The 18,134-nt window shown below is 43.2% G+C and overlaps 1 protein-coding gene and 1 pseudogene across 1 annotated transcript; one reads left to right on the top strand and one right to left on the bottom strand.

Annotated features, from left to right (window-relative positions):
- Positions 1-1,088: 1,088 nt before the first annotated feature.
- LOC128457323 (von Willebrand factor A domain-containing protein 7) lies at positions 1,089-9,703 on the top strand. The gene is made up of 16 exons (XM_053441973.1): positions 1,089-1,146; positions 1,732-1,918; positions 2,028-2,300; positions 2,380-2,473; positions 2,985-3,119; positions 3,765-3,951; positions 4,040-4,215; positions 4,353-4,465; positions 4,550-4,666; positions 5,470-5,673; positions 5,759-5,891; positions 6,270-6,419; positions 6,789-6,881; positions 6,959-7,221; positions 7,310-7,606; positions 8,665-9,703. Exons 2-16 carry the CDS (start codon positions 1,739-1,741, stop codon positions 9,088-9,090), a joined length of 2,841 nt encoding a protein of 946 aa, XP_053297948.1. The 5' UTR covers positions 1,089-1,146; positions 1,732-1,738; the 3' UTR covers positions 9,091-9,703.
- LOC128457371 (coronin-6-like) lies at positions 9,322-15,925 on the bottom strand (annotated as a pseudogene).
- Positions 15,926-18,134: the final 2,209 nt, after the last annotated feature.

Here is an 18,134-nt window from a genome sequence, read left to right as displayed (position 1 = left end):
CCCTGTATTTGGCTCCATCCATCTTTCCCTCTATTCTGACCAGTTTCCCTGTACCTGCTGAAGAGAAGCATCCCCACAGCATGATGCTACCACCACCATGTTTCACTGTTGGGATGGTGTGCTCAGGGTGATGGGCAGTGTTGGGTTTTCGCCACACATAGCGTTTTGCATTGAGGCCAAAAAGTTCAATTTTGGTCTCATCTGACCAGAGCACCTTCTTCCACATGTTTGCTGTGTCTCCCACATGGCTTCTGGCAAACTCCAAACGGGATTTTTTATGGATCCCTTTCAACAATGGCTTTCTTCTTGCCACTCTTCCATAAAGGCCAGATTTGTGGAGTAGACGACTAATAGTTGTCCTGTGGACAGATTCTCCCACCTCAGCTGTGGATCTCTGCAACTCCTCCAGAGTAACCATGGGCCTCCTGGTTGCTTCTCTGATTAATTTTCTCCTTGTCCGACTCTTCAGTTGGGTGGACGGCCTCCTCTTGGTAGGTTTGCGGTTGTGCCATATTCTTTCCATTTTCTTATGATGGATTTTATGGTGCTCAGAGAGATGTTCAAAGCTCTGGATATTTTTTTATAACCTAACCCTGCTTCATATTTCTCCACAACTTTATCCCTGACCTGTTTGGTGAGCTCCTTGGTCTTCATGATGCTGTTTGTTCAGTAATGATCTCCAACAAACTCTGAGTCCGTCACAGAACAGGTGTATTTATACTGAGATTAAATTGCAGACAGGTGGACCCTATTTACTAATTATGTGACTTGCAAATGTGACTTGTGAATGCAATTGGTCGCACCAGATCTTTGTTAGGGGTTTCACAGTAAAGGGGGTGAATACATATGCACTCAACACTTTTCAGATTTTTATTTGTAAATAATTGTGAAATCCATGTAATATTTCCCCCCACTTCCAAATGATGCACTATTTTGTGTTGGTCCATTACATAAACTCACGATGAAATACATTTTAATCTGTGGTTATACCATGACAAAATGTAGAAAAGTCCAAAGGGGGTGAATACTTATGCAAGGCACTGTAACAGGTTGAACTTGTGCTGCGTGGTCACGCCCTCTCTGGGACACATAGGGCAGGTGTTGACACAATAATCCTGAGTTTAGAGGGCAGCAGCAAGACTCAAGGTAGGTACTTTTTACTCAAGATAACTAATTGCACCTGATGAAGAGAGGAAGGATCTGGATTTTTATATAAATACAAATCTACATAGTACCTGTCCTCTACAAATATACAAATATTTCTGGTCTAAAAGGGTTATGCAGGTTGTTTGAAAGAAAACTGTCATGCATGAGATATTAAGATGACCCTTAGATGTTGAGGCTTCACAAGGTTTTCATGCGTTAATATGAGATTTGATCGTGAAAGGATTGTTTATTGTTTATACAGAGAAAAGTGTGTGTGGATGACTAAGAATTAGAGTTTTAAGTGAGTAATGAGGTGGGAGCTTATTTTTACTATGATTGTGTCAACTCAAATATAAAATGACATTGTGTTATTGATATAGGGGTTTTGTGATCACATGTACAGTCAAATGCCAGCGCCATAATCGTTCAATCCAAATTCGCTGGGCTTGAAGAAGTATTCCCAGTGGAGGCATTTGAAACATGTAACACACCCTTTGTTTTGTTGATGAAAGCAGGAAATGACCGATGCCATTAAATGCCATTAAACAAACAAAAAAGACCTGAAATAAACCTGTTTCTCCTCAGGTACGTTATGTCGTCGCAGTTGGCCGTGTTGTGCCTCCTGCTCCTGCACACCGGGGCTCATGGCTTCGCGATATTACCCGGGAAATCTGAGAGTCACCTGGAAATCACTGCGGCTGCAATCTTAAATGTTGTTGTGCAAGTGTGCCGTGATCTGGCTCAAGCTGAAGGGACAGACTTCACATTTCCTGTAAGAGTTCCCTTCCCTGGAAGTTTGCACCAGAAATTACTACGTCTCTGTTAGTGATGTCGGTATGGGTTGACTCAGTGTGTGTGTTTGTGTGTTTGTGTGTGTGTAGTCGCAGCCTTACACCACAAATGCTGTTGCTGTTGCATGCAACGCCCAAAAATCCTCCAGGAGTTTCCTGCTGGGCGTCACATCTGTCATATTACGGAACGTACGGGTGGACCTCCGCCATGCACTCAACGGGAGCTTCCACTTTGACGATGAAATGTTTGTGCAAGGAAGGAGAATCATCGCAGAGGGAGTCCAGGCCGTCAAGGCGAGCAGCAAGCAAGACAACTTTCAGGCAGCGAGGGAGAAACTGGGGGAGATTTTACATCCATTACAGGTAGGCATCATTAAAAGGTTTACTCTTTTCAATTCAGATAGATTTGATGAGGTATTACCCCTTTTCTTCTTTGGTTAAGGATTTCTACAGTCATAGTAACTGGGTGGAGCTGGGGAAGAAATTCCCAAACTCGAACCTGATCCGACCCGATACCAGCATTGGAAACCTAGCAGGTAGTGAAACAGTTGAGGAATGCAGTCCGGGTGTGATTGAAATGATTTCCAAGATGAAACCAAATCAGAATCAGAATCAGAAAGTTTTTATTGCCAAGTAGGTTTACACCGACAAGGAATTTGCTCTGGTTATTGGTGCATACAATGAACATAGAAACATAAAAACACAATAAATACAACACACATAAGAAAAGCAATAAAAAAGAAACATATATATATATATATATTTACTCACTATTTACTTCTTATTTACTCACTTTTTCTAATAATTATACAAAGGAACATTTATTTAGACATAAACATATCTAAATAAAAATATATAAAAGATAGAAAGATTGAAAAGTAAAGGTAAAAAGTGAAATGCAAAATGCAAAATGCAAAACAGTGAACAGAGTCAGATTGCAATATTCAATGTAATGCAATATAATACAATATAATATAATGTGTTAATTTAACACATCCTTGAGATGTGGGGGAGGAATAAAAGTCTTGTTGATGAACTTTCCCTCAGATATAAGCAGAGCAACGTGTCGAAACTGTGATGGAGACGACTGCACCAACAACATTCTGGAGGACGTCATAGCGCAGGGGATACTGACCTCCGGTTATTTTGGTGTTGTGCCTGTGGTCTCAACCAAACCAGATGGTAAATAATTTGTTAACTTACCAATTCATGCTGCAGTGAATATAACCAAGAAATCTCTATTACATGTATTTTAAGCTGCAGTCAGACGTGCACTGATTATCTCATTCTCTGGAGGGGCTGTACCTGAGAATGCTTCCAATTGAGAGACTCCAGACTTTCTCAGGCTAGCCCCCCTTTGTATAAAACTCAATGGTAATGCCCAAAGGAGCCCATGTCAGACAGCAGCAGGAGATCCTCCAGAGGATTCACCGTGAAGCGATAGGCGCGATGAAGACGTTTGAAAACACATGAAAGAGACGATATTAAAATTACAAACAACGAATTTCGGGGGTGAAAAAGTGGAACCGCACACGTAGAAGACACAGACCAAGATGTCAAGGGAGATTTGCAGAGAAAGCTCCAGAGATAACTGTGTTGAACTTCGATCATGTGTGAAAGACAAACCCCGGAGAAATCCGGCCCCCATTAGTTGGACATTCTGCAGACTACATTTTAGATCAATATTACTACAATAACTTTCCTAATTACTTAAACATCTAAATACTCTAAATACTTAGAATTCTAGTGTTACTGCTCACTGATTTTAAAACTGGTGAAAACTTTATAAGTCGAGGTTTTAATTTTCACACTGTATTTGTTGGACAGGGAAATGCAGCCACGGAGGACGGGTGGATCAAACAAGCAACATCAGCCCTAAAGGTGGAATCAACAAAGACACATTTGATTCCAATCACGGACATCTCCACACTGAAGCAGCAAACATGGCCGTAGCTGCAACCGGTCAGCTGCTAGACGACGTCCGAGGGGCCGCCGGCGACAGAACCTTCCTCCAGTACGAAACCCTCTCTGCACGTTTCAATGTGCACAGTTGCTCAAAGTTTTTTTTCCAATCTCTCTTCCATCTGTCTACGTGCCCTCAGGATGTTGGGAATCTCCAAAGGATCCAGTAAAGCTCTTTGTTTTGTGATCGACACGACAAAGAGCATGAGTGATGACATTGAGGCAGTGCGGAGTGTCACTTCCTCCATAATCAACAGCGAAGTGGGAACGGAGAACGAGCCCTCCACTTACATTCTTGTACCGTTCGGTGACCCAGGTAGGATGATTGGGACATTTTATTTTGAAAAGACGCACCTTCTGTTCATCTTAAACTGTGGCATGGGTTAACCAGTAGATTTTCATGCGTCATCGTAGAAACGTAAATTCTTTCTCCTGTTTCCAAATGTTGTACAGAATTTGGGCCGTTGACGAAGACGACAGACCCGCAGGTGTTCAAGAACGCTATCAACTCCCTGTCGCTAACTGGTGGAGGAGACGACGCAGAGATGAGTTTGTCTGGGCTCAAGGTTCGCTGACGTCTTTGAGTCGATTCAACTACTTGAATTTCTTAACTATAAACCATCTTAAGTGTTTGATTTGCTTTGACTCAGCTGGCTCTAACCGCTGCTCCCTTCAACTCCGAGATCTTCGTCTTCACTGATGCGCCTGCTAAAGACAAACACCTTAAAAGTGCATTGATTGCACTCATAGAGCGAACTCAAACAGTGGTGAGTAACAAATACACTTTTCTGTTCTTTTATGTGACTAAAAACCATCCATCCATTATCTTCCACTTATCCGGGCTGGTGTGGTAGAAAGGGTTTTCCAGATGTCCCTCTCCCTAGCCACGATTTCCAGCTCTTCTTTGGGGGTCCCGAAAGGGTTTCCAGGCCAGATAGGATATCAATGCGTGTTTCCTTTTTGCTTTGGGTGGCATGGTGGTAAAGCGGTTACCACTGCCTGTGGTTCAAACCCTGGTTCTGGTCTTTCTGTAAAGAGTTTGCATGTCCTCCCCATGTCTGTGTAGGTTTTTTTCTGGTAATCCCGGCTTTTGTTAATTGCATGGTTTACATAGTTGAAAATAACTCACGCCTGGCAGCTAGTCTGACACGCCCCCAAACAACGCCAGGTAAATCAGAGGCTGATATTTCCCTTCATGCGCTGGAAGCAGTTAACCAATCACAACAGAGAGCACACTGGGCTTTATCAGGCGGGGGGGGCTTTGAACCAAAACCAAGAGTTTCAGACAGAGGCTGAAAAGAGGAGCTGCAGCAATGAAGTGTGAAGAAAGTGTAGAAAACGTTAGAGCAGTAAACCTTTTCAAGAAATAACCCAAATTAAAACTATGAACCCGAATTGACCATAATATGTCTCCCCTTTATAAATTAATGAAGAAACTAATAAAAAGATAAACTTGAGAATAATGTAATAGATGACTATATTATACCTTCATTCGGAGGATGTTTTGTACGTTAATCATTACTTTAGTCCTTCCACACTCGATGATCTCATTCACATTTTTGTTCTCCAGGTGAACTTCATGATTACTGACTCAAATGTGACCAATCTTCGGATTCTGAGAGACAAAACCAGGAGATGGAGGGCGATCGCCACATCAGACGCTCAGGTGTACAGAGACCTGGCTCAGGCTTCAGGAGGTCAGGCTATTGAAGTCACGAAAACTGAGCTCCCCGTGGCCACCAGCATCATAACAGAGTCCACCAGCTCCTCATTGGTAATGGCACCACCATCTCACTGCTGGTTAGCATTGTCACCTCAAAGATCTCAGCTGTGTGACTGGTTTCATGCGATTTGTCCAGGTGACCCTCCTGCAAGCAGCCAGGAACCCGGGCAAAACCGAGAATTTCTTCTTCAGGGTCGATGTGTCGGTAACAAACCCGAGAGTTTACATCACCGGGCGATCTGTCACTTTCACTCTCATCAGCCCCAACGGTAATAATGCCTCTTTAAATACATACACTACTCCACAACACTAATTATTACACCATATGCAGATTTGATGTTTCATGGAGCAAAGCAGCAGCAACAATTTGGACTCAAATCTATTTAATTCCGTGTAATCGCTGTTATCATCAGACAGCAAATCCATTTTCCTAATTTATTCAAAGATCTTTCTCTCTTTTGAAAGAATAATTCTAAGACATATAAGAGTTTAAGTTTTAAGCATCAACAAGGTCTGTGAGGTGGTCTGGTGTGAATAGAGCTGTAACGGTCACACTGTGCATTTCTGTTCTTTTACAAAAAGGAGGTGCTGCACATATTATGCATTTGTTATTTCTTACCAACGAGCTGTTTTGGTTTTGTTTGAAGGTGAATCACAGCAAAGCACCGACGCAACAGGGTCACTGATCACCTCGTCGCAGTCTGTGGGAAACTTCCGCAGTCTGCGTATAAAAACAGAAGTTGGACCATGGGAAATAAGAATGGTGTCGACTAATCCCTACACTCTGAAGGTCATAGGTGAGAAAATCATGGATGATTAAGATTGATCAGAAAATCAATCCCTACACTTAAAAATGAATCCTTGCTGTGGCTTGGAGCTCAGAAAGCACGTTCTCCTCCTGTATGCTTGACACGTGCAGGAAGGTTTTGTGTTCTCATCACAAATGTATCTGAGAAATGCAGCTGAAGTTATAAAGAGATTCCTTCTTGAGATACCACATCAGGTTCAGCTACTGTTCCCTTACAGCCTTAATCTTTCATTGTAATCTTGCATGGAACTCCAGCTTCCTCCCCCAGTCCAAAGACAAGCAGCTTCGGTTCATCAGCAACTCTAAATGGCCCATAGGTGGTTGTTTACTTCACCTTTATAGTTTCTCTTTTTCTTAGCTCAGAGTCCTGTTGACTTCCTGTTGGACTTCGTGGAGGCGTCGCAGGGCCCATTCGCTGGATACGATACACTTGACACACGCCCCAGAGCTGGTAAAGGAATGCTTCAGTGTGAATTTGATGATGCGCGAAAACCATCAAGTCATGATAAAAATCAATTTCTTTAAAAGGTGTGAACGGTACCTTGTTGGTGACTTTAACGGGGAGTGACTCTGGTAAGCTGACAGAAGTCACCCTGGTTGACTCAAGTGGGTCAAAGGAGGTAAATGGAGTTGTGGAGTCACAGGGAAGCGGAAATTTCTTGGTCCGGGTTGACCAGATGCCGTCGGAGGAGTTTGTGGTGCGGGTGAAGGGGCAAGATGGCAGCTCTTCATCAGGCATCTTCCAAAGGCAAACGCCTACCAACTTCAGAGCCTCTAATGTGACTATCAGCGTGAGTACCCATCCCAGACCATCAGAAGCTGTATTTCAAACATCAGCATTTCATCACTACAAATACTTTATCCTCTCTCTGTATTTAGGCCGATTCAAATCCCATCCTAGTTCCAGGAATACTATTCTCTGTGCCCTTCACCGTGACGACCGGTGGAACCGGGGGGAACTTCACCATCCGAGCCACCCACAACCAACAACGTTTTAACTCAGTATCTCCAACCTCTCTAATCCTGGTATCTGGAAACAGTACCGACGGCACAGTGGAAATCACAGCACCGCTCAACACGCCATCTGGAACTGATTTCACCCTGACCATTGAGGCCGAGGCTCCAGGGGGCGCTGACACCAACTACGTCATGCTGCGTTTCTCGGTTCTTAACAAGGTAATACTCCCACTTAAGAGTCATATGTATTAATAGATAACGAAGTTAGAAAACAATATATAGCTTTTTACTCCTCTTTAAAAAATGTAAAAACTAATTTGTCACTTCACATGTCAATCTCTTTAGTGTTTTACTATTTTACAACCTCCTTCCCGGGCCATGCTTAATGACTTAACACATCACTCTAACATCTTTCATATGAAAGCTTGAGTTGATTCTCTTTGTCTGATGTCAGATGATAGTGATGATGATGCTGGTACTCCCGGCTGGTATCAGCCAAACAACTTTTTCAAAAGAATTATCATCACACAGATCCGAAGACAGTGATTCCTCCGTCATGTGAAACTCTTGTTTTTTGAATTTATGAGATCTGTCTGGAGATTTCCTGCAGTTTATTTCTGTGGTTTCTTCAATATCTCGGTTCGTATTAGTGATCTGCTCCGAGAGGTTGTTGGTACAGTTTTACTTTCTTTGGTTCTACCAGCTCCACAGTGGCCACAAATACATTTTACTGGAAAAGGCTGCAGCTTGTTAGCGATGAGCTCGATCACTGTAAAACATGCCTGCGTAGGATTGTGTCTCCAACGAAGAGAGTTCACTTGAGAGCATCGTCCGTACAACTCATCCAGTTTGGCAGCATGTTTCCAGCTGAGGCCTGACACTTGAACGCATGGCTTCTCTTTCACTTTTAACAAAGAGATAGTTGCTTTACCACTTCTCTGATGAAGTGTGGTATGACTTTCACTTTTCTTTTCTTTTCTTGGTAATAAAGCTGTGTGTTGCACTGGGTCTTCACCACCCGGACATGTTTTTCAAATTTGTTCTGTTTTCTTTACTCTTCATGAGATTTACTTTTTTTCTAAGTGGTTTATTTTGTATTCATGGCCTGGTTGACAGTTCAGATTAAATTGTCTCATGGGCCAAACATGTCTCGTAGTTCAGAAATATATTTTCTATTTAACCTTTGTTTTATATAAATTACACGTTTTACTTTTACATGACATTCATTAATATATTAACTCATTAGTCATGTCATCTGCCTTTTCTTGTCCTCACAGGTGACCGATTTCACCAAGCCGGTGTGCCAGCTGCTCAGCCTGCAGTCCCGGTGCTCTGGTGCCTGCAACTCATCGACCTGGGAGCTGTCGGTGCAGGTGACTGACGGGGATGACGGGGTGGGTGTCGAGCGTGTCAGCCTCAAACAAGGAAACGGCTCCTTGAACGCCAGCCAGGCCGCTGGCAACGCAAACATAATGCTGGTGTCCTACAGGGCGTCTTGCTGCTCACCTGACATGGAGCTGCTGGCTGTGGATCGGGTGGGAAATGTAGGCCTCTGTTTCTACTCTCTCACAGGGAATCCGCCAGCTGCCCTCTCTTCATCCACCAAAGTCACTCAATCACTCTTTCTTTTCCTGAGCATGGTGGTGTTCTGGCTCCATGTTACGACTGTGGGGGGGGATTCAGTGACTCCAGGAAAGCTCTGACCAACCTGCTGTATAACTGCAATCTGATGGGTCCCGACGGTTTGGGCACAAGGTGTTTTCTTTTTCTAAAGTAGAGCTAGTGGCAATAATGATTATTGCAGTCTTACATTAAAAACTGATTTTCATCTGCATTGTAAAAGTAGTTTTCCCTCAGAGAGATGAGGTCTGAGGACTTTTGTGATCATTCTGCTGTCGTGTGAATCCTGGTAGAGAGAAATCCTGTTGCCTCCCCTGTGTATGCTTCACCAACAAATGGAAATGACATTTTATTTCTTTAAAAAAAAAGAAATTTATTGTTGTCATAATAGTGTCTAATGTATAATCCTTAACAGAAAACAAGCGTTGCTTTTCACATTTTGCTACAAGTTCAACAATTTCTGTCCAGTTTCCTTTTTCACTATTTACATTTTGAAAAGTTTTCAAAGGGGCTCATTTAAATCAACTTTACGTTGATTATGTGACAGGGGTCATGTGTCATGAAGCGAATACATGTGTTGAGAAACACACTGCTCTCCTACGCATGTTAATGGTGACATACTGGTGGTACCAGTATGTTTACTACCATGTAAATGGAAAAGTTTGAAGATTAAATTTACACACACAAAAAAAGCCATCCCGTTGTTGATACTTTTTGAAGAAACTTATTTAAAAAAGTGATAACAGCGTCCACTTACTTTACACCTTTATCACTACTTGCACATGTCCCTCTAACCTGCAGCCTCCTCAGTCCACTTGTGCACCCTTGTCAAATCACTTTAACTGGTGTAAATACTTCAAAATATCTTTGCAATAGCATTAAAGGTACGTTATGATAAAACCGAAGGGGGGATTATGCTGAATCAGACTCAGAAAGGGTTTGAGATACGGGTGTGTTTTGTTAAAAAGGGTTACACAGTCAGTTTGCATCTAGATTGTCCACATTCCTGCCCTTAAATGGCCCAGTTCAAGGGACAACAGTGTTATCTGAGTATGTAGGAGAGCGGGTCCTCGACAGCTCAGCGGAAATGTGTTACTACGAAATTCAGACCAGTTCTTCAGAGGGTGTGTTCACATGCACATCAGACAGTGCCATTGGTGTACTGCGAAAGCTTATTCTCCAAGTCACAGATTCTCTTCTCCTGAGACAAAACTGTGGCCTTCAGATTCTGAATCTCCTCCAACAACCTGTCGAGCAACTGAGGCTGGACAGGAGGAGACAGGAGAGAAGGAGAGGGGGGGGGGGGGGAAACAGAAGAGGAAAGAAAGAAAACAGACAGCGACAGGGAGGGGAAATTAAAGGATAAAGGAAAGGAGAGAGGAAAAATAGGTCAAGGACAGTGAGCGACTAGACAAAACTAAACCAAAACACAGAAGGGAGCTCTGGAAAAATAAAGTGGTGGGTGGGTACAAACAGAAAAGAGATGATCAGAAAAGGGTCAAACAGAGATACACATGAGGTCAGGAGTAACAGTGCATTCAGGTTATAGACCACAAAGATAAATAAACAAAAAAATCTGTGTAATGTTACAACAGGTGAGCCACAGAACTTACTGGCAGGCTGTTGGTGTCCAAAGTGGACAGGCTACGTCGGGTGGTGGGTCTGGAGTCCAGCATGTTCTTCTTCGCCACTTTGAGCTCTCGGCTCTTTGGCGGCACGTAGCCCTCCTTCATGGACATCAGGATCGGGTCCTCGTCGCGGCCGTCCATCCACTCCTCGGGCTCCATGGCGGGCTCGGGCCCGGCTGTGTCTGGGTACAGGTCATCCTGGAAGAGGTCTGACTGTGCCAAGGTCAGAAAAGGAGAGGATGAGACAGTGATTGCTTTTGCAGGGTTAATACATGTTCTTTGTTTTTATTGTTAACTTTTCTTTCTGTCCTTTGGAAATGTCAGCAGATTGTGAAATGGAATGGGAATCATATAAAAATTCACTAAATAGCTAAATAAAAACACCTCACTATTGAAATAACAATAAAAAGTACTGTATTCAAAATATTACATAGGTAAAAGTACAGAAGATTTCACATTACAATTAAACTAACTCATAATTACATTTTGTTGCAGCGTCAGTGTTAAAAAAATGTCTTGACATAAGCAGAACATTAAGTTTGTAGCTGATAAAGTGGGAGCTGATTTTAATTTCCATTTGTGTGTAGAAATTTGACACAACAGCAAAACAGTAGCAGCACTAAGGAGATGTGGTGAAATGGAAGTATTGTCCACACGATAACAAAATACAAATACAAGGTAATTATTGTGCAATATGCCAGATTTCTATTGTGTAATATGTCCATGGAATATAGATAATATGTGAAATATGTGTAGAGCACTAATCTTTACTGTGATTCTTAGTATATGTCATTAGACTGTGGTGTTGAGCAGAACTAGTATCTACAGCTGTGGGAAAAAGTTATGAACTGAAAAGTACAATATTGTCCTCTGACCTTTCGTGAGATTTAAGCAGTAAGTATCATAAAGCTGAAATATATGAAAGTAAAAGTACCTCAAAATTACAGTAGTTGAGTAAATGTCCTGTGCTCGGTTGTGAGGTTTGATCAGTGAGTCAGTGGGACTTACTTTTCTAGGCACTGTCATTGTGATGGGTTCAGAGAGAGTTTATACATAATGTCTGTTTTAGAGTGAGTAAATATAACAGGACTTCATTTGGCCGACATAAACATTTGTGTGATAATTGCAGGTGATAATAAAAGATGATCAGGCTTTGAGGACACTGCAATAACTAATATATGTCCTCATGAATGCCATTAACCTTTAGTCTGGAGGGTGACACACTGACATATCCACTGAGCAAACTAGAAAGACACACACCTCAGCCTTAAATTTAATTAAGTTGCAGCAAATCACACCGACTCAACCTAATCAGTCCCTACAATTTCTAATTTAGAAAAAGTGCTATATGAAAACAGACAATTTAAATATGCCTGGTTTTTTTTCAACCATATCCTAAAATTATTTCCTGAGAAATCTTAGAAAATATAAATTGATCGAGGCCCTAACTCACAATGTGCAAAAAAATGATTCCTGAGTGTTTGTTCGAAACCACTGCAAAATTGATTGGATTCTCTCCTGACCCATGTTTCATCCTTCTGACAAATTGTGTCCAATAGTTTTTTGCGTAACCAGAAACAAATCAGTGGAGAAGGTTAAAACCCTAAACTCCTGGACAGAGGTAATAAGATATATAAAACATGAGAAAGACCTCTAATGACTGTTGATATCAATATCAAGCGTGCTGCATGTACCATCTCATAATATTATGGATTTGTCCTCAGGCCCCAAAACTGGATTAGAGCTTGAAAACCTTCCTCTAGTGACATATTTCCTCTCGTTCTCTCTTTACCTCCCACCCAACGAGCTGGGGTCTGAGTCATTGCACAGTTTGGTTCTTACCGGGCGATCTCACATTTGCTGACGTCCACTCCTCTCTTTGGCATGAAGCCCATCCCCCTCTGCGGCTCCTTGGTGCTGAAGGTGTTGAGGTAGTGGACGTAGGGCGGCTCCTCTGTGATCTCAAAGTAACGGACACTGCTGTCCCCCTACACACACACACACACACACACATCCAGACACACACACACAACACGAATAAAAACAGGTCAAATAAAAGTTGACATAGTCATAATTAACACACATAAACACGTGTCTATACATATCATTACACTTAAATACTGTGTACCTTCCCACAGAGGTAGACCATGTTTGCATCAGCATCATAATATGGTAACAACACTCCATTGCTGGTGTCCAACTCCAACAGGGCAATCGGCTCCTCAAAGTTCGTCTGTGGAGAATTAAACAACAATGAAGAGAAGCCATATTTTGTTTTGTACGTGCATATATATATATATGTGCACATATAGTATTGGTTTCCCTTTTTGATAATGCATGAGCAGTATATATATAATAACGGTTTTCTACCGGGTCCCAGAGCCCGAGCTCTCTCTGGCTCATCCGGGTGAATCCGGTGGTGAAGATGTTCCCGTCTCTGGTGAAGATGGCTCTCATTGGCCGGATCCCGTCGTGCGGAGCCAGACGTTCCTGTAGATCAGCCGAGGACAGACTTTACTACAAAAACTCAACTAAGGGCTAAAGATAAACAAATTTAACCTCTATATCCTCTTGTTGAATTGTACATTACTCTGCTATTTGTCTTGTGACCTGTTAATATAAAAGCAGGTTTTTCTTAATTTGATCAAAACCCCCAAATGTCACTTGGTAAATATGAATGAATTGTACTGTCATGTTGGTATTTCATGTTTATTCTCTACTCACTCACCGCCACCACCTCCCTCTTGCGGGGGTCGCAGACACGCAGCCGTCGGTCCTTACAGGTGGTGCAGAACAAGCTGCCGTTTCGGTTCCAGCTGATGCTGTAGATGAGGTCGGGGTGGTCATCCATGGAGACGAGAGGCTCGCCCGTCCCCACGTTCCAGACGATTACCAGGTTATCACTGCCTGGTGGGGGCGATGGGAGCAGAGTTAAAAGATGGACGTCTGGACGGAGGCTGAAATGTGTGCGTGTCCTGAGACACCACAGGACGTGTTTGTGTGTGTATCCTACCTGCAGTGAGGAGGATGTTGCGTGCGGTCGGGTGCCAGGTGACGATGCCCACACGCTTGGAGTGTCCCTCCAGGATCACGACTGGGTCGGAGAGGGGGCGGGTCAGAGAATGATCTGGGATCTGCCAAACCTGGACAGGAGGGAGGTCGGATTGAAGAGCCAGTGTTGTAATGTTGATAACAAATCATTTATACCATGTGATTACAAATGACTGGTTCATTCAGCTAAGCTGTGGATCGTGTATCTGATGTTATGGTTGAAATAGTTACTGCATTACTTCGATATATGACATCATTTCCTGACTACATAGTGATGTCAAGCCGACATCAGTCCATTATTTAAAGAAATGTTTTATTTATTTAAATCTATATAACCTTTAGATCCTGTGTATGTTCCTATAAGATGCAGAGATATCTTCATAAATGTGTTTTATATATATTTTGTTGATGTTGACCTTTGACCTTTGACCAATCAGCTCTTACAACCATCATCACAGATCTAACATGTCACAGTTCTTCATATAAAACCTTTATTGTGAAAAGCAAATCATGGCATTTTGTTACATGAACAGGTGTAACTTTCTGCACACATGCTGTGTGATCGAGAACACAAACTACACACAGACAGACACACACACACACACCCACACTCTCTAATGAGGCTTATCAGATGACAGAATGATCCGTTGACATCACAGTTATGGCCTCACTGTAACTGCACAGTGGTTACACAGCGAGGACCGGACAGCTGCAACTGTCTGTCTGTGTGCTGCACATAAACTACACACTCACACACACACACACACACACACACACACACACACACACACACACACACACACACACACACACACACACACAGTGAGTGAGAACATCCCAGCAGCTGCTGCCATAGGAGAGGCAGCGATTCGATCATTCCTGTGATGTTGTTGTGAACAAGTGTGAACTGAACTGATGCACAGATCCATGTTGAGACGAGAGACACGTTGTCTTAACTCCAACTAAAATAATCTTGTATGATTTACACATGATGACGTACTTGACATGTTGCACAGTTGAGCATGAAGCACAAATCAGATATAAGTCAATTACTGTTCATATTATCTAGTTATTGTATCTGTCAATGAGGCTGAAAATGTCTCTTGAAAACCTCCCAACTCATACTATAATATTTAAAACAAGATAATTCAAAGTTTTTATGGATTGTTTCACAGGGTAATGCACAGATCTTGATTGAAAACTCTAGTATATTTATTGAGCTGATATTTATAAGTGTGTTCCAGTTGGAGCGGATACAACTGCTGCATTCAAATCAATACCTTTGATAATTTGTTCCACAACTGTTGTTGATTGTTGTTAAACTGCAGCTCTTCTAGTCAACACATTCTTGTTTTTACTGTACAGTTTATTATATTATCCTCTGTATTTATGTCTTTTAAGCAGATGCACGTAGTTGAGAGTAAAATATGTTGTATTGTTTTCTATAGCCTCTCTTTTAGGACTGTTTTTACTGACAAATAAATCAGTTAGGTTATCAGACCACTTCCTTTTTTCTTATATATTTGTATCATAGGATCCAGACCATTGTGTGTATGACTGTTGGCTGATGTCTGAGCTCTGCTGACTGACGTTCTGGTTTCTTTATCACACAAACAGGGACGGGTCTGAGCAGCAGGGTTAGCAGCTGTGTTAACTTCAGCAGCTGAGGACAGACCCCAGCCTGTGACCAACCTGTGGAGGACAAAGTGTGACGAGCAGACTGATGAAGAGGAGGAGACGAGGCAGAGCAGGTGGGGCGGACAGACAGACAGGTAGACGCAGCGATGTCTCCACTGATCCAGGTCCCTTATCGCTCATTATACTCAGGCGGGCGACAAACTATGAATGTTACCTGAGTCACCGAACAACAAACTCCTCCACATGCATTACCAGCTCCCCCCCCACACACTTACCATTGCAGTACAATCCTCCGAGCCACTGGCCAGGATGTTGTCGTCATGCGGGCACCAGTCGATATCGAGGACGGGCCCGGCGTGGCCGACCACCAGCGGGTAGTCCTTGCCCACACGACCCGACTGCAACACACCAGCAGCACAGACACACAGGAGTGAGTGAGTGAAACAACTCACCACGACACTCACACATTCCTCATGACAGGAGACAGAGGTAGTGATGATCAGGTGATAAAACGACAAGAAGTGAAGGTTTTAACATTCGATACCACACATGAAGCACCTCAGTATTTCAATGAGAAACAGGCACATACAGTGCCTTGCATAAGTATTCACCCCCCTTGGACTTTTTCCCATTATGTACTGTTACTAACTGGAATTCAAATAGACTTAAATAAACTTTTTCCCGTTTGATCAACAAAACATGCATAGTACTTTGGAGGTGCAAAATAAATTTTATTGTGACACAAACAATAATGAGAACAAAAAAGTTGACATCTGTTGGGTGCATAAGTATTCACCCCCCTGTGTCAATACTTGGTAGAACCCCCTTTCGCTGCAATTACAGCTGCAAGTCTTTTGGGGTATGTCTCTACCAGCTTCGCACATCTAGAGATGGAAAGGTTTGTCCATTCTTCTTGGCAAAAAAGATGAAGCTCAGTCAGATTGGATGGAGACCGTCTGTGAACCACAATCTTTAAGTCTTGCCATAGATTCTCTATTGGATTGAGGTCTGGGCTTTGACTGGTTCATTTTAAGACATTAACATTCTTTAATCCAAACCATTCCTTTGTAGCTCTGGCTGTATGTTTAGGGTCATTGTCCTGCTGGAAGATGAACCTCCGCCCCAGTCTCAAGTCTTTTGCAGACTGCATCAGATTTTCTTCAAGGATTTCCCTGTATTTGGCTCCATCCATCTTTCCCTCTATTCTGACCAGTTTCCCTGTACCTGCTGAAGAGAAGCATCCCCACAGCATGATGCTACCACCACCATGTTTCACTGTTGGGATGGTGTGCTCAGGGTGATGGGCAGTGTTGGGTTTTCGCCACACATAGCGTTTTGCATTGAGGCCAAAAAGTTCAATTTTGGTCTCATCTGACCAGAGCACCTTCTTCCACATGTTTGCTGTGTCTCCCACATGGCTTCTGGCAAACTCCAAACGGGATTTTTTATGGATCCGTTTCAACAATGGCTTTCTTCTTGCCACTCTTCCATAAAGGCCAGATTTGTGGAGTAGACGACTAATAGTTGTCCTGTGGACAGATTCTCCCACCTCAGCTGTGGATCTCTGCAACTCCTCCAGAGTAACCATGGGCCTCCTGGTTGCTTCTCTGATTAATTTTCTCCTTGTCCGACTCTTCAGTTTGGGTGGACGGCCTCCTCTTGGTAGGTTTGCGGTTGTGCCATATTCTTTCCATTTTCTTATGATGGATTTTATGGTGCTCAGAGAGATGTTCAAAGCTCTGGATATTTTTTTATAACCTAACCCTGCTTCATATTTCTCCACAACTTTATCCCTGACCTGTTTGGTGAGCTCCTTGGTCTTCATGATGCTGTTTGTTCAGTAATGATCTCCAACAAACTCTGAGTCCGTCACAGAACAGGTGTATTTATACTGAGATTAAATTGCAGACAGGTGGACCCTATTTACTAATTATGTGACTTGCAAATGTGACTTGTGAATGCAATTGGTCGCACCAGATCTTTGTTAGGGGTTTCACAGTAAAGGGGGTGAATACATATGCACTCAACACTTTTCAGATTTGTATTTGTAAATAATTGTGAAATCCATGTAATATTTCCCCCCACTTCCAAATGATGCACTATTTTGTGTTGGTCCATTACATAAACTCACGATGAAATAAATTTTAATCTGTGGTTATCTCTCTCACTCTCATCGTCATCCGCTTATCCGGGGTCGGGTCGCGGGGGGAGCAGCTCAAGCAGGGGGCCCCAGACTTCCCTTTCCCGGGCCACATTGACCAGCTCTGACGGGGGGATCCCGAGGCGTTCCCAGGCCAGTGTTGAGATATAATCTCTCCACCTAGTCCTGGGTCTTCCCCGAGGTCTCCTCCCCACTGGACGTGCCTGAAACACCTCCCAAGGGAGGCGCCCAGTGGGCATCCTTACCAGATGCCCGAACCACCTCAGCTGACTCCTTTCTAAGTAAAGGAGCAGCGGCTCTAATCCGAGTCCCTCACGGATGACTGAGCTTCTCACCCTATCCCTAAGGGAGACGCCAGCCACCCTTCTGAGAAAGCTCATCTCGGCCGCTTGTACCCGCGATCTCGTCCTTTCGGTCATCACCCAGCCCTCATGACCATAGGTGAGGATAGGAACGAAGATCGACCGGTAGATCGAGAGCTTTGCCTTGCGGCTCAGCTCTCTTTTCGTTACAACGGTGCAGTAAAGCGAACGCAATACCGCCCCCGCTGCTCCAATTCTCCGGCCAATCTCACGCTCCATAGTACCCTCACTCGCGAACAAGACCCCGAGGTACTTGAACTCCTTCACTTGGGCTAAGGACTCATTTC

Source organism: Pleuronectes platessa, chromosome 15 (genome assembly GCF_947347685.1).
Source record: "Pleuronectes platessa chromosome 15, fPlePla1.1, whole genome shotgun sequence".
In the NCBI taxonomy this organism is placed as follows: Eukaryota; Metazoa; Chordata; class Actinopteri; order Pleuronectiformes; family Pleuronectidae; genus Pleuronectes; species Pleuronectes platessa.
This window is presented reverse-complemented; position numbering and strand designations above follow the sequence as displayed.

Coding starts and splice junctions, on each gene's coding strand:
- LOC128457323 (XM_053441973.1), top strand. CDS start 1,739: ATGTCGTCGCAGTTGGCCGTGTTGTGCCTCCTGCTCCTGCACACCGGG. Junction 1,919..2,027: donor GGACAGACTTCACATTTCCT/GTAAGAGTTCCC, acceptor GTGTGTGTGTAG/TCGCAGCCTTACACCACAAA. Junction 4,667..5,469: donor TAGAGCGAACTCAAACAGTG/GTGAGTAACAAA, acceptor TTTGTTCTCCAG/GTGAACTTCATGATTACTGA.